The sequence below is a fragment of the Oryzias latipes genome, chromosome 12 (genome assembly GCF_002234675.1).
Source record: "Oryzias latipes chromosome 12, ASM223467v1".
Taxonomy (NCBI): domain Eukaryota; kingdom Metazoa; phylum Chordata; class Actinopteri; order Beloniformes; family Adrianichthyidae; genus Oryzias; species Oryzias latipes.
In genome coordinates this window covers 16,870,023-16,883,506 of record NC_019870.2, presented here as the reverse complement: position 1 = coordinate 16,883,506, position 13,484 = coordinate 16,870,023, and the positions used below count along the sequence as shown (strand labels likewise).

At 39.2% G+C, this 13,484-nt stretch overlaps 1 protein-coding gene across 1 annotated transcript in view; it reads right to left on the bottom strand.

Moving 5' to 3' along the window:
• The window catches only part of trabd2a (TraB domain containing 2A), a 79,190-nt gene extending 66,950 nt beyond the window's left edge, over positions 1-12,240 (bottom strand). Inside the window, exons 1-2 of the mRNA XM_004074979.4 lie at positions 11,586-12,240; positions 8,212-8,772 (exon numbers count right to left, since the gene is read on the bottom strand). Of these exons, the coding sequence (XP_004075027.1) occupies positions 8,212-8,772; positions 11,586-11,690 (666 nt within the window). The 5' untranslated portion in view covers positions 11,691-12,240. The remainder of the gene's footprint in view (positions 1-8,211; positions 8,773-11,585) is intronic.
• Positions 12,241-13,484: the final 1,244 nt, after the last annotated feature.

The following is a 13,484-nucleotide window of genomic DNA, read 5'->3' as shown; positions in this document are numbered from 1 at the left end:
AACGATTCGAATGAAGAAATACTCCGAGCTAAATCTTTTCCGTATATGTCCTCCATCATCAGAAAAATGCTACAACATGTTAAAGTCACCAAAAACATGAATTTTCCTCAGAGTGGATCTTTTAAGAGATGACAGCAGCATCACAGTCTACGTGAAAACACTAATACTACATGCTCACTGTGCATGTGACGAGTGTTTAGTGTGTTTTTAAACATGCTTTTAGCCTATGGTGTTCACACAAGACAAGCAGGGAGGGGCCTCTTCTTCTATTTATTTTTCTACTGTTTACTAGCACGTGTGCCACCTATTGGAAGAGACTTAGTTCAAAATGTCAAAGTGGAGTAAATTTCGTGAATCTTTCTCGAAGTTTTTTCTTTCACAGCTGTAGTATATGAAAGACTGTGTCATAGAATTCCAGCCAGGCACAATTATCAATTTCTCCATCATGACCAGATTTCAAATGGTTGGCATTTCAATGAATTAAAGGGGAAGTCACCTATTCGTCACTACCAAATTCATTTTCCTGATTGGTCTAAGCCTAACCTGGTTCAATGCAAGTTGATCCCGAAAATGGTCATAGAAACCTGCATAGCTACGCGTAAATCAAGAAGCCTAACACGCACATACGCTCGTATTTACATTGACTTTTCATTAAACGAGCATTGCTGAGAAACAGTGTGAACGTAGCTTTAAACGTTTAACAGAATTAAAGCAGACACTGTTTGGAGGAAATCTTTATTTCTACATCATATAAACAGCTAACAGCTTTTATTTTAAGAAAGAGTGGATATATTTAATCTTGAAAACTACTTATAATGTCATGACAATATGTGGTTACAGAGAAAAATGTACTTTGCAAAATCCAGAGCTATGACATTTTAAAGAGGGTTATGGACTCAAACAAAGTAAACATAATTACCGTAATTTGACTTAATGTGCTTTACTGTAACTCTGTGTTAATAGTGTTTTTGTTTTCTTCTTCATCCTGTTAAGCTTTTACGTTGGTTTATTATAGTGTGTCAAAAGGTTTTCACATAATAAACCACATAAGACTATCAGCTTTTATTAACTCCTTGCTACAGCTCCATAACTTTTTGCCCTTTTTCAACAGTGTGCCTAACTCTTTACTTAGGAGCACTAGCACAAAGGTTACCCACATTTTCAACCGCATTGCATTTAACAGCAGTAATAGAGGGTCACTTGTTGTTTTTAAATTGGAGTCTATTTGCTGTTGCCTGCTACTGAGACGCAGAGGGGACACTTGTGAAGTGTGTTCATTGCAGCACAAAATGTGTTTTTATAGATGCAGTGATTGAGCTTTTATGGTGTTTTACTTAAAATGTATAAAAATGCAATGAAAGGATTATTTTATACATTTTACTGTATCAGAGTGAGTTAACTGGTGGAGCCAGTAAGATACAAAGCTTATAAGCTAAATTAGTTAAATAAAATCTAGAAGAAACTCTAGTTAAACACTGGTCAGGAATGCTAATTTAAGGACTAAGATCTTTAAATAACTAAACAAAACAAAAATGCTGAATACACTAAAATATTCCTAATAAGGAAAATAAAAGCGATTTAAGTTTTGAAGATTAGAGTTTTTCTCTTAAATTGTCAATGACCCAGATCTTTGGTCAAGTGAAAAAAATAAAATAAGATAAAAAACTACAAACTGTGGCAAACAATAACAACAAAAAGATTAGGCCTACTGGGCAAAACAAAAACTTCACTTTGTTTCAATTTTAGGACTGGAGCAAACCCATCCTCTTCAAACATGCTATCATTAAGGAAGTTGGGTGGGTTTTTTGAGAGTTTAACAAAGATTTCTTTAAACCAGCGTCAATTCAGGCTTCTGAGTGTTAGGCTAAATGGTTAAGGGTAATCCCTCTAACACCCCACCAACGTGAGCAGAAATTCCTCAGTAATATGCGACATGATTTCATAGTGACTGCTGCCCTGAGACATGTTTGTAAAACTCGAAAAGGTCACGGGAGGGCACGCAGAAACAGACAGACAGGTAGGCAAGGAGACTCAGAGTGTGTGTCTGACGAACAAGGTTCCTTTTTCTGCCGATTTCAGACTCGGGTAATTAGGATCCATTTTTCTTTAATAGCCAAAGACGTTAGGAAGCAGGCAGCTGAATGTTTGTACAGCTGATTAACACCGCCCCTTTCTCCACTTAACTTACCTCTGGAAAATCAAAAAAAGGAGGTGAAAGGCCGGCTATTGCAATTTTTCCATCTGGAGTTTGTCATTTCTACAGACCAGGCACATTTCCAGAGATGTATCATCTTCACAGCAGAACTTATTTTTTTAATCTTTTCCCCAAATGTATGTGAACAAAAGAAAAAAAAATGATTTAAAAGCACTACATCATCTGATTTCTATATGTAAAGGCTTTCATCAAGTCTTTTACTCTCTATTACAAATTAGAAAAAATTGGTTATTATTAATATTATGAGAATATCGAGTAACAATCCACAGCTTTGTCTTTTTTACTAATTTAGTAATACCATGGTCCGGGTGAATACTCGATTCTGATTGGCTGCTGGGTGTGCAAACCCTTGTGCTATCTTAGATGACCCCACCCTTACATTGACGTGTTCTCCCTACCATGACAAAGGTGGATAAAGGTGGAAAGATTTCATGTAATCCATGGACACCAGTGAAGATCACAAATCATTGAAGAAAAAGGTTCTGTGCACTGTCTAGTGGGTCTAGATGACCCAACTCCCATGGTTGATTTGCCTAGGATAGCACAAGGGTTACAAAGTGATAACTACACGCCCCAAAAAGAAGTTCCGGTCACATATCTTAAATCTTCTGTATCACTGTGCCAGCTTCTTTAAAACAACCTTTAGCTTCATCATCTGGACAAAAACAACCGGTAAGAGGAGAACTTTCTTTCTGAACCACATCGGGTTGGGCATCAAACCTTTTTCACATCTACATTACTGGGAATGAGAATGAAGCTGCTGACCCTGCAAAAACTGAACCTTACACAGCCACTACGTACATTTTGCACATATTGCATGGATGGAAATCGGTCATATGTGAATACATGTAGAAAAAGAGAGAGACGTTCTGTTCTTTGCATGAAATTTTCACTGATGTACCACGAATGAACCATGTTAAAACCACGGAAGAAGTAAAAATAAATCACGCAAAGAACACGTAAATCAACATAGAACATGAACCGTTCGTGATTATTGCGCTGTTTATATTAATTACATCATTTGAACGTGATATGTGCACCGTATATGCAATTTAAAAGTTATACATCGGTGGTACATGCGTAAAAAAAGTCTATTAGACATACGTGGAACAGCAGAGGTAAGCCACAAATTTGCGTATGGATCTTGCAAAAATCACACACAATTGCGTAAGATTTGCATAATAATTGCATGTAAACTACTCAGAATACGCCTAAACTGCGTAGTTCTCAACTGACCAAAATTTTTGAACAGCACAAAACTAAAACTAAGTTAAGGTCAACACCCCTCGGCGCACATCGACAAATGACAAACATGAGAAACACTTATGAATTACATATAACGAAAGAACGAAATTTCATACCTGGAAAATGCGCAGAATGTATGCAGTGGCTATGTGATACGACCTATAGTTAAAAAGAAAGTAAAAAAAAATGTCTAATTTCTGACTTGCAAGAAAGCTTTTCAATAGTTTGAGTTTGAGTTTTTTTCATAAATTAATGAATTTTTGGTACGGTCATTTTTCTTACCCAATTGTCCAATTCCTCGCCTGTTAAAAGAAAATCATACAACAGGGCAAACATTTTTGACAAAAGAATTCCTTCAGTTCATCACAGGAACAGAAAATCATCCCACTGAACTAAAATGAGTAAGCGTGTCCAACATTTGATTGCAGTTCAAAGTTTACGGAAAAGTCCAAATGAATGGCACGAATGTCTTAGAGTTGATTATAACGTCGTGCTTGTGTGGTCTTTACTTCTGTAGTACAATCATGATAACAGCTGGAGCAAACATACAAGGAAAGATCCAAAACTCAAGTTTACCTAGAAATGTTTAACTCTTTGATGTCAGTTTATCTCTGTATGAAGAATCCGTGTTGCATGAAATCAGACCTTAACAGTTTTCACTGTCAGCTAAAAACTTACATTTTTAGCATGGCTTTTAATACTCAGTAGTTGGTGGAATTTTATCTCTCTTTATTTCTTTTATTGCATTCGAATTTGTCTTTTATGTATTCTATTGAATTTTGTAATTTATATATTTTTTTATTTTATTTTGGTTCTTAATTTGCCTAATTTTCAACTGTCTTTTGTCTTCCTTTTTGTATAGCACTTTGGCACCCTGGAGGAGTTGCAAAGTGCTATAGAAATAAAGGTTCATTCATTTTTCAGCACTGGTCACTGATGAGTTCCAGCGTCTCTTGTCAGAGCAACGTTCAGCACTAATTGAACTTTTTGAGATCTTGCGATATCTGCGTCTTAAAACAGTATCAAACACTCAGAAAACAGCACTTGTGTGATATTTGACCAGAAAATACTCTGCATCCTGCACTGCCCAGCTGTTTTAGAATAAGTTGATGAGTAAATATTTTATAATCATGTACAGGTTCATTTATTGGTAACACTTTATAACTAAGGGTCCATTTACTAACTTTGGTTATGGGTCGGGTGAATACTCGATTCTGATTGGCTGCTGGGTGTGCATTAAAAAGTGATACTCACACGCCCCAAAAAGAAGTTCCGGTCATGTATCTTAAATCTTCTGTATCACTGCGCCAGCTCCTTAAAAACCAACCTTTAGCTTCATCATCTGGACAAAAACAACCGGTAAGAGGAGAACTTTCTCTCTGAACTGATGCTTAATTCAACCCATCGGGACAATCAGCACGTATATATCACTTTATATCGCCGAATATTGACCGCACCACGTAACAAATAGTCGGCTTTTCGTGAAAAAAGCTATCCAAATCGGGGGAAAAAAACAAGAATTAAGGACTAAAAACTGGTTAATATTTATTTATTTTGTAGGTGACCATGGTATAAGCGGGTTAATGGCCTTCGAAGTATGCATTCCCACTTTTTAACGCACTTCACGGAAGTAACCGTCCTACGCGAAGTTCAGGCCTCCACGGCGTGCATTAAAAAGTGATAATGCACACTTCGTCGGTCATTAACCCTTACATAATGCATGATTGTTAGGGTTCTGTAATTGTCATTTGCTTACACGCTATAATCACCAAAATATTATTGCCTCAGTTCTATCTTTCAGTTAGAAAACAATGACGTGAAAAGTCCTGACTATACAACATATGATGTTCCTGTACTGCTTTATTGAATGACCCACTTTCATGTTATCAACCTCGGCCATCAATAAAACCAGACTGGATACACTGTGAAGGCAGAACTCCTCTGTGACAACCTTGCGCTGTGACAGACAGGCTTCTCCTTCTGCAGAAGTCTAACAAAAATTCTAATCTCCTGTGTGGTTCTTCTCTTTTTTAGGGAAAAGTCATAACCCTGACAATAATCAAGCATTATTGTCTTTAAATAAAGTGAAGGTTTTTCCTGTAAATGTAACATTTTTACAAGATATAAAAGGTAAAGAGGGTCCTGCTTTCATAGTGGTCACCTTTTAGTCACTTTTTCGCTGCCGCATTCAGGAAAACTTGCCAAAAAAACGGATTGTTTGCAGCATGGCAGGCCACTTCTGGGTCACCCCTGGACCGTACCACATTAACCTGTTCTTGCTGCTTACAATGGTTTCTAATAAAACTACACTTTACAGTCTGCGCCGCTGTGCAACCAGAGACAAACTTCGTTCAGTGGGGCCGGGGTTTTACAACACTTTCACACCAGTGCCAGACTTGATTTAATAGGGAGGGAATGCCCACAAAAATCATTTTTCCTTTTGGTTTGCTTCCAAACTAAGCAGAATGAGCGGCGACCCATTGCAGGGGGGAAAAAAGCATAGGAAGTTCAACAGCTGGATAAATATAACAAAAAATGACTGTAAAATATCGAGTATTCTGGATATGTTGTAAAAATCTCCATTCAAAACCAAGTAAGTGAAGTGATTGTTCGCTGTGTAACAAGCTCATATTCCAACTCACAAACGCAATACAACTTTTTCCCCTTGCTAGAAGAAGCTTTTCAATACATGACGCATGCATATATATATATATATATATATATATATATATATATATATATATATATATATATATATATATATTTTTTTTTGGCTTCAATAACCGCGGTTATATGGACAAAAGTATTCGGAATGAACGCCTGATCAGAATAAACTACGACATGTAAACACGGAATACTCTGCTCCAATCAGACTCATTAGGATCCAAATTTCTTTCCGATTGAGATAGGAGGGTTATGCCGATCGTTGATCTGATCGTGGACTATATGAACAGTTTATTCCGATTGTGGGTCACTACAGCGCAAGCTTTGCATCATGCATAGACGGCGTGGCGCTCCAGAGAAGGTTTTTGGAGAAATGCCGAAAGGCTGACGTTATTCTAACATATTTATGTTGAGTCAAGATGGATTTTAACTGCATCCACGGCTAAATGTTGTTTTTTGCCTAACCCTAACCCTTCTTCCGGCTCAGGAAAAAAAGCACAGATTTAAAAAAATACGAGCGAACAACAAGCACTTAATAAAAATCCCAACAATAATCAAATTACGTTTAGAAGATCCTCTCGCTCTATACTGCAGGTTTCTTTGTTTACAACAGAACTCAATATTTCTTCTTCTAGGTTGTTTCCAGTATTTTTGAGAGTTCTGCACATCTCCAAATAGTTTGTTCAGACTGAAAGTGTGGCGTTTGTAAAATTTTGTTATAACCGGATACGTTTTTTCTGGGCCCATGTAAACAGTTATATTCTAATCCAACATTTGATCCGATCAAAGATATTTTGCACACGTAACTGTGGGTGATGACAAACCAAATTTCCACAAACTAAAAAATGCATCACCACAGAAGTTCACACCACCACATTTCTTTTTTTCCTCTGTTAGTCAGATAGTCAGACAACCATCGCAAACAAACAACTCGTTTTCCTTTGATCTTGAATGATCTTTGACATGGACTGTTGGTTAAACTCCATTTAGATGTTAACCATATTTTGCACGAGTCAAATTAAACAAATTTGAGATTATTCTACAAAAAAAAGGACACAGCTGAGTGCCCAAATGCAGATCTATGGTGGCAAATATGAGTAAATGGAGAAAAAAGAAATGATCAAAAATCTTAAACTTTCTGAAGACCAGGAGAACGCACAACAATGAAGATTTGCATTTAAACTTATTAAACTGCAATTTTTTTTCTTTAATTAATGTTTAAACAGTAAAATCAATAAACCAATGTTATACCATGGTCCGGGTGAATACTCGATTCTGATTGGCTGCTGGGTGTGCGTTAAAACCTGATAACCTCACAGTGGAAAAAAGTAGTTCCGTTCACCTAGCTTAAATGTTTTGTATCACTGCGCCAGCTTCTTTACAACAACCTTTTGCTTCATCATTTGGACAAAAACAAGCGGTAAGAGGAGAACTTTCTCTCTGAACTGATGCTTTCTTCAACCCATCGGAACGATCAGCATATATATATATATATATATATATATCGCTAAATCTTGACTGCAGCGGTGGTGCGGTGCGGCGCAGACTATTTGAACGAATAGACTGCTTTTTGTGAGAAAAGCGATCCAAATCGGAAGAAAAACAAGAATTAAGGACTAAAAACTGGTTAATATCTATTGCTTTTGTAAGTGACCATGGTATAAGCGGGTTAATGGCCTTCGAAGTGTGCGTTATTACTTTTTAACGCACTTCCCGGAAGCAACCGTTTGACTCGAAGCGGAGGACGGTTCAGGCTTCCACGGCGTGCGTTAAAAAGTAATAACGCACACTTCGAAGGCCATTAACCCTTACATAATTCATGTCAGGCCTGGTTACTAATCATGTGATCTCATATTTTTTTTTCACATAAGTGCTCATGATTGAATCTGAAATGTCTTTTTCCCAATAGTTTAGTCAACAAGTTTGCCAAAGCTGTGACACCAAACACGCTCAACATCATACCTTAGACATTTTGCAATCCTTTCCCACCTTTTATGTCATAAAATAACAAATATTTGAAAAGGAGTGGAAAAATGAAAAAAAACAACAAACACTGAAGCTCTGAGCTCCAGACACTTCCCACTCACCTGGGAAAAGTTGAGTCCGTTGAGTGGATGGCATTGCTCCTCCACCTTCTCCACCGCCCCGGTTTTCTTCCTCATCCTCTCCGCTTCCTGAGCCAGGTACAGGTCCAGCACCGGAACCCCTCGCGTCTTGATGTCTGCCTCCGTGAGCGAATTCACCATCAGCATGACCCAAACGGGCCGCTTCCTCTCCCAGTTGCCAGCGATGGCATTGAAGAGGTAGTCGGCGTACAGGCCCTTTCCTCTCTGGTCCGGGGTCATCCACGAGGGCATCATGAGTTTCACATACTCGAGGTGTCTTTTGAGTCTCCTGTAGATGTCTCTGGGTAGAACATCCTGGAGGTTCTCACCCTGAGGAAGCAACTGGCAGCTGGTCAGCCCTGAGATGGTGTAAGGGTCAGTCAAGTCCAGCTCAAAGTACACAATGTTGCTTTCCTGAAAGGCCTGTTTGGAGTTTTCAGGGATGAAGTCCCAAACGCGTGTGTACGGAACATGGATTGTACCATAGAAATATGAGGGGGGGTCCCGTTTGATTGTCCATAGGAAGGAGTTGAGGTCGGTTTGCTGCAAGACACACAGGGAAAATGTCAAAAAGTTTGCGTGGAGCCAACAATTCTGCTTGCAATAATTCACATTTTAAAACCGGCACTTTTTGCAGAGATGGGAAGGAAAATATCAGCTCTCAGTTTGTTCCAATCTGCTGTTTCTCGCGTTCATGGCAGGTGTTAAATGCAACAAAGTCGGTAACTCAAGGGAGGCGTTCAGGGGAAAGGAAAGAGTTACTTTACAACCGTCAATGGGCCAGTCTGACACCAAGCAGCCCTTTGTCTGTGTGAGATTGTGTGTTAGACCGCTAACAGACTGATAATGACTTATTAACAGGCCACTTAGAGCCCAGGTGCCAAACAAACAACACAGTACAGCAGCTCCACACAACTGCTGAGGGCTCTGCCCCTACAGGACTGATATATCTACCCTTAAATAAGTCTGGGACCAGTTCAGACTAGGAATTATGGGTAATTCATAAACACGAAAATAAAATATGCTTTTTTTTCTTAAGTTAAAGCTTTTTTTTTATCCAGGTATATAGTTGATTGAGAACAATTTCTCATTTACAACGATGACCTGAGCTGGCAGCCACAATACAACCGAATGATTGTGAAGTGTGATAAAGGACATCCAAGTTTTTAAAGCTGACCTTTTCACCATAATCCAAGACAGATAGGACTGTCATTTTTATCAAATTATGCTTTGCAAAATGAGTGAATGATGATTTATTTGGCTACAGAAAGCCAATTCTGGATTTAATCTTAGGTGCTAATACACAGTTTCATTTTGTCAAATTCTTCTTTCTCTTTCGGCTTTTCCCATCAGGGGTCGCCACAGCGAATCATCCTTTTCCACCTCACTCTATCATGAACATCTTCTACCCTAACGTTAGCCAACTTCATGTCCTCTGTTAAGACATCCATATATCTCCTCTTTGGCCGTCCTCTTGCCCTCCGGCCAGGCAGCTCCATCTCCAACATCCTTCTACCAATATATCCACTATCCCTCCTCTGAACATGTCCAAACCATCTCAGTCTGGCTTCTCTGACTTTGTCGCTAACACAGGCAACATGAGCCGTCCCTCTGATGTACTCGTTCCTTATCCTGTCTAACCTGGTCACTCCTAAGGAGAACCTCAACATCTTCATCTCTGCTACCTCCATCTCAGCCTCTTGTCTCTGTCTCACTGCTACCGTCTCTAACCCATAGAGCAGAGCTGGTCTCACCACTGTCTTGTACACCTTTCCTTTGAGTCTTGCTGGCACTCTTCTGTCACACAACACTCCTGACACTTTCCTCCAACCGCTCCAACCTGCCTGCACTCGCCTCTTCACCTCTTTTCCACAATCCCCATCACACTGAACTGTTGACCCCAAGTACTTAAACTCCTGCACCTTCTTCACCTCAGTCCCCTGTAGCCTAATGCTTCCACCTTGATCCCTCTCGTTCAGACACATGTATTCTGTCTTACTACGACTGACCTTCATACCTCTTCTTTCCAGAGCAAACCTCCACCTCTCTAGCTGTTCCTCCACCTGCTCTCTACTCTCACTGCAAATTACAATGTCATCTGCAAACATCATTGTCCAGGGAGATTCCTGTCTTACCTCGTCTGTCAGCCTGTCCATCAGCATAGCAAACAAAAAAGGACTCAAAGCTGATCCTTGGTGTAGTCCCACCTCCACCTTGAACTCCTCTGTCTGACCTACAGCACATCTCACCACCGTCATACTTCTCTCATACATGTCCTGAACTACTCTGACATACTTCTCTGCCACTCCAGACGACCTCATACAGTACCACAGCTCCTCCCTCGGCACCCTGTCATACGCCTTCTCTAAATCTACGAACACACAATGCAGCTCCTTCTGACCTTCTCTGTACTTTTCCATCAACATTCTCAAAGCAAAAATGGCATCAGTGGTGCTCTTACGGGGCATGAAACCATACTGCTGCTCACAAATCTCCACCTTCTTCCTAAGCCTGGCTTCCACTACTCTTTCCCACAGCTTCATTGTGTGGCTCATCAACTTTATTCCTCTATAGTTGCTGCAGTTCTGCATGTCACCCTTGTTTTTTTTTTTTTGTCAAATTATTTTACTTTAATCAATTACTTTAGGTGTTTCTAATAATTAAATTCATTAATTAAAAAAAATGAATAAAAAATACATTATGTATTTCTAACAAAAAAAATGAATACAAAAGGAATAAAATAGAATTAAAAATACAAAGCAGTATACAAAATATTTCTAATAATTAATAAAAATAAATTCAAAAAATGAATTCAAAAATAAAATATTACTTTAGTTATTTCTAATGATTAAAAAAAAGTCAGAAAAGATAAATTCATTAAAATAATTATTCAAAAATTAAATTGACAAAAAAATTACACTGAATTAAAAAGAAACTAAGACTTTAGATTTAGCATGATTGATAATTCAGAAAAATTAAATGCAAAAATTAATAAACAACAATCAATTTTGTGTTTCAAATGATAAAGAAACAAAATTTTTAAAGCGATTAATAGGGAAAAATCTAAATATTACTTTTAGTATTTGTGGATTCAGAGAAATACATTTTAAAAATGGGGAGATGAAATAAGTATTTTTAAAAATGGCATCTCGTGTTTCCAAAGTTCAGAATAAAACAAAAAAATCCATAAAAATAAAATAAATTAAAAAGAAAATTTACTAAAAATGATGGATCATTTAAAGAGTTTAGTTGTCACCACAGACTGCCTTCAAAAACCAGAAATTCCATAAAAGGAAAAACAACCGTTGATAAAATAATAAATCATTGCCACCACCTCCCCCAGAGAAGAGACTTACTTTGGTGTTTAACTGGCAGCTGGTGGGTTCCTTCAGCCTCCACTGGTCTGTCCGGACCAGCAGAACCAGGCAGGACTGGATGAACGCACCCAAAGTTCCCCTCATCGTCTCCTTCTGCAAAGTCTGCGAGCTTCTCTGCCTGCGTGGGTTTCACCTCCCAGAACGATTCCTTCCCCCTTAGGAGACCCAGCAGGTCTCACTTCCACAGCCCGGACTCCACGCGGTCGCGTAAAATGAGCTGACAAGTATCCGACAAACCGCCGGACATGCTCATGTTGACCGGAGCCCCCTGCGCTGCTGCTGCTGCTGCTGCTGTTCCACGCGTGATCGACACGGATGACCACCGCATTTACGCACGGTTACATTATTCCCTCACCGCAAGTCAGGGTGCGCGCTCTTCCACAAGAATGATGATCCAAAAGTTGCCAGAGACCCGATCCGACAGGTCCACTCCGTCCACGCCACAGGTAGAAAAGTAAAGAAGGAGGAATGTGGTGTTTTCCAGGTTGGAAGTGGGAAAACTGACGCGTGGAGTCCCGCTATGCAGAGAAAAGTTGTAAAAGTCCAACTTCTCTGTCTGCGCCGTTTATGTGTGTGTGTGTGTGATTGGTGTGAATGTGTGTGAGAGAGAGAGCATGGACAACACTACTAAACCACCCCCCTACCTTGACTCCAAAAACCCCATCACCCCCCCTCCCGCCCACTCACGCACGCTCACAGCTCCACTTCTGATCCAAACTTTTGCGTGTCTGCGCTCTGCGTCTTTTGGAAGGAAAGCTCCAGCACGAAACTCTTTGAGTTTGATGTCTGCTGGTGTGACCCTGCTGAAGGTCATCCAGCCGGAGACGGGACTCACGCGTTACAAACTGCGGGCATTAACATGAGAAACCCCGCAATAACAGCCCTTAACGCCGCTGAGGCAGCAGCTGCGTCTATGGCGTGCACGTCTTCCAGATTGAGAGGCTTCTGTTTCGACGTTTGAAAGATAGTGAGAAAACAAAAGCAGTTCATAAACCTAAAAAAAAAATCTACTTTTTAGCCATGAAATTTGTTTTTTAATCGATCCTACAATTTTGAATATTATAGGATTTAAGTCTTTGCCAAGTTATCACAGGTAGCAGCATTGGGCGACACACCTGAGTGTGACTGAACAACAAGAAAGAAGTTTATTAGCAGCATCCTGGAAGACTCGAAGTGACGTACCTATGAGGATCCAGTAAAGCTCCCCCTAGCGGCCACATCGGTTTATGTCAACTGATTTCTTAGCAAAATTTCAATTTGATCCAACCCGAAATAAAACTCATTAGCTCAGGGAAACTGAAGCAGTTTGTGATGTAGGATGGAAATACCACTAAAAAAAATATTATTACATGTGCATGGATCACTAATAAAGTCACAGAACCGAGTAGGCCACCAAATAATATTTTCTTAAAATTGGTATAAAAAAGTCATATTTATTAATAATTATCGTAAAACTGAAAGTCTGCATATTACTTGCTATCTATTGAAACATCAAACTGTTTGCAATAACAATGCCACAGCTCTTGGTCTTTAAAGGATGTTACACCATTGAACAGAATTTACACTGACCAAAAATATAAACGCAACACTTTTGTTATTGCTCCCGTTTTTTTATGGTATGAACTCAAAGATGTGAAACATTTTCCACATACACAAAATAACCAGTTCTCTGAAATATTGTTCAAAAATCTGTCTAAATCTGTGATAGTGAGAACTTCTCCTTTGCCAAGACAATCCTTATCAAGATGCTGATTAGACAGCATGATTATTAAACAGGTGTGCCTTAGACTTGCCACAAGAAAAGGCCACTCTGAAATCTTCAGTTGTATCACACAGCACAATGCCACAGATGTTGCAAGTTTTGAGGGAGCGTGCAAT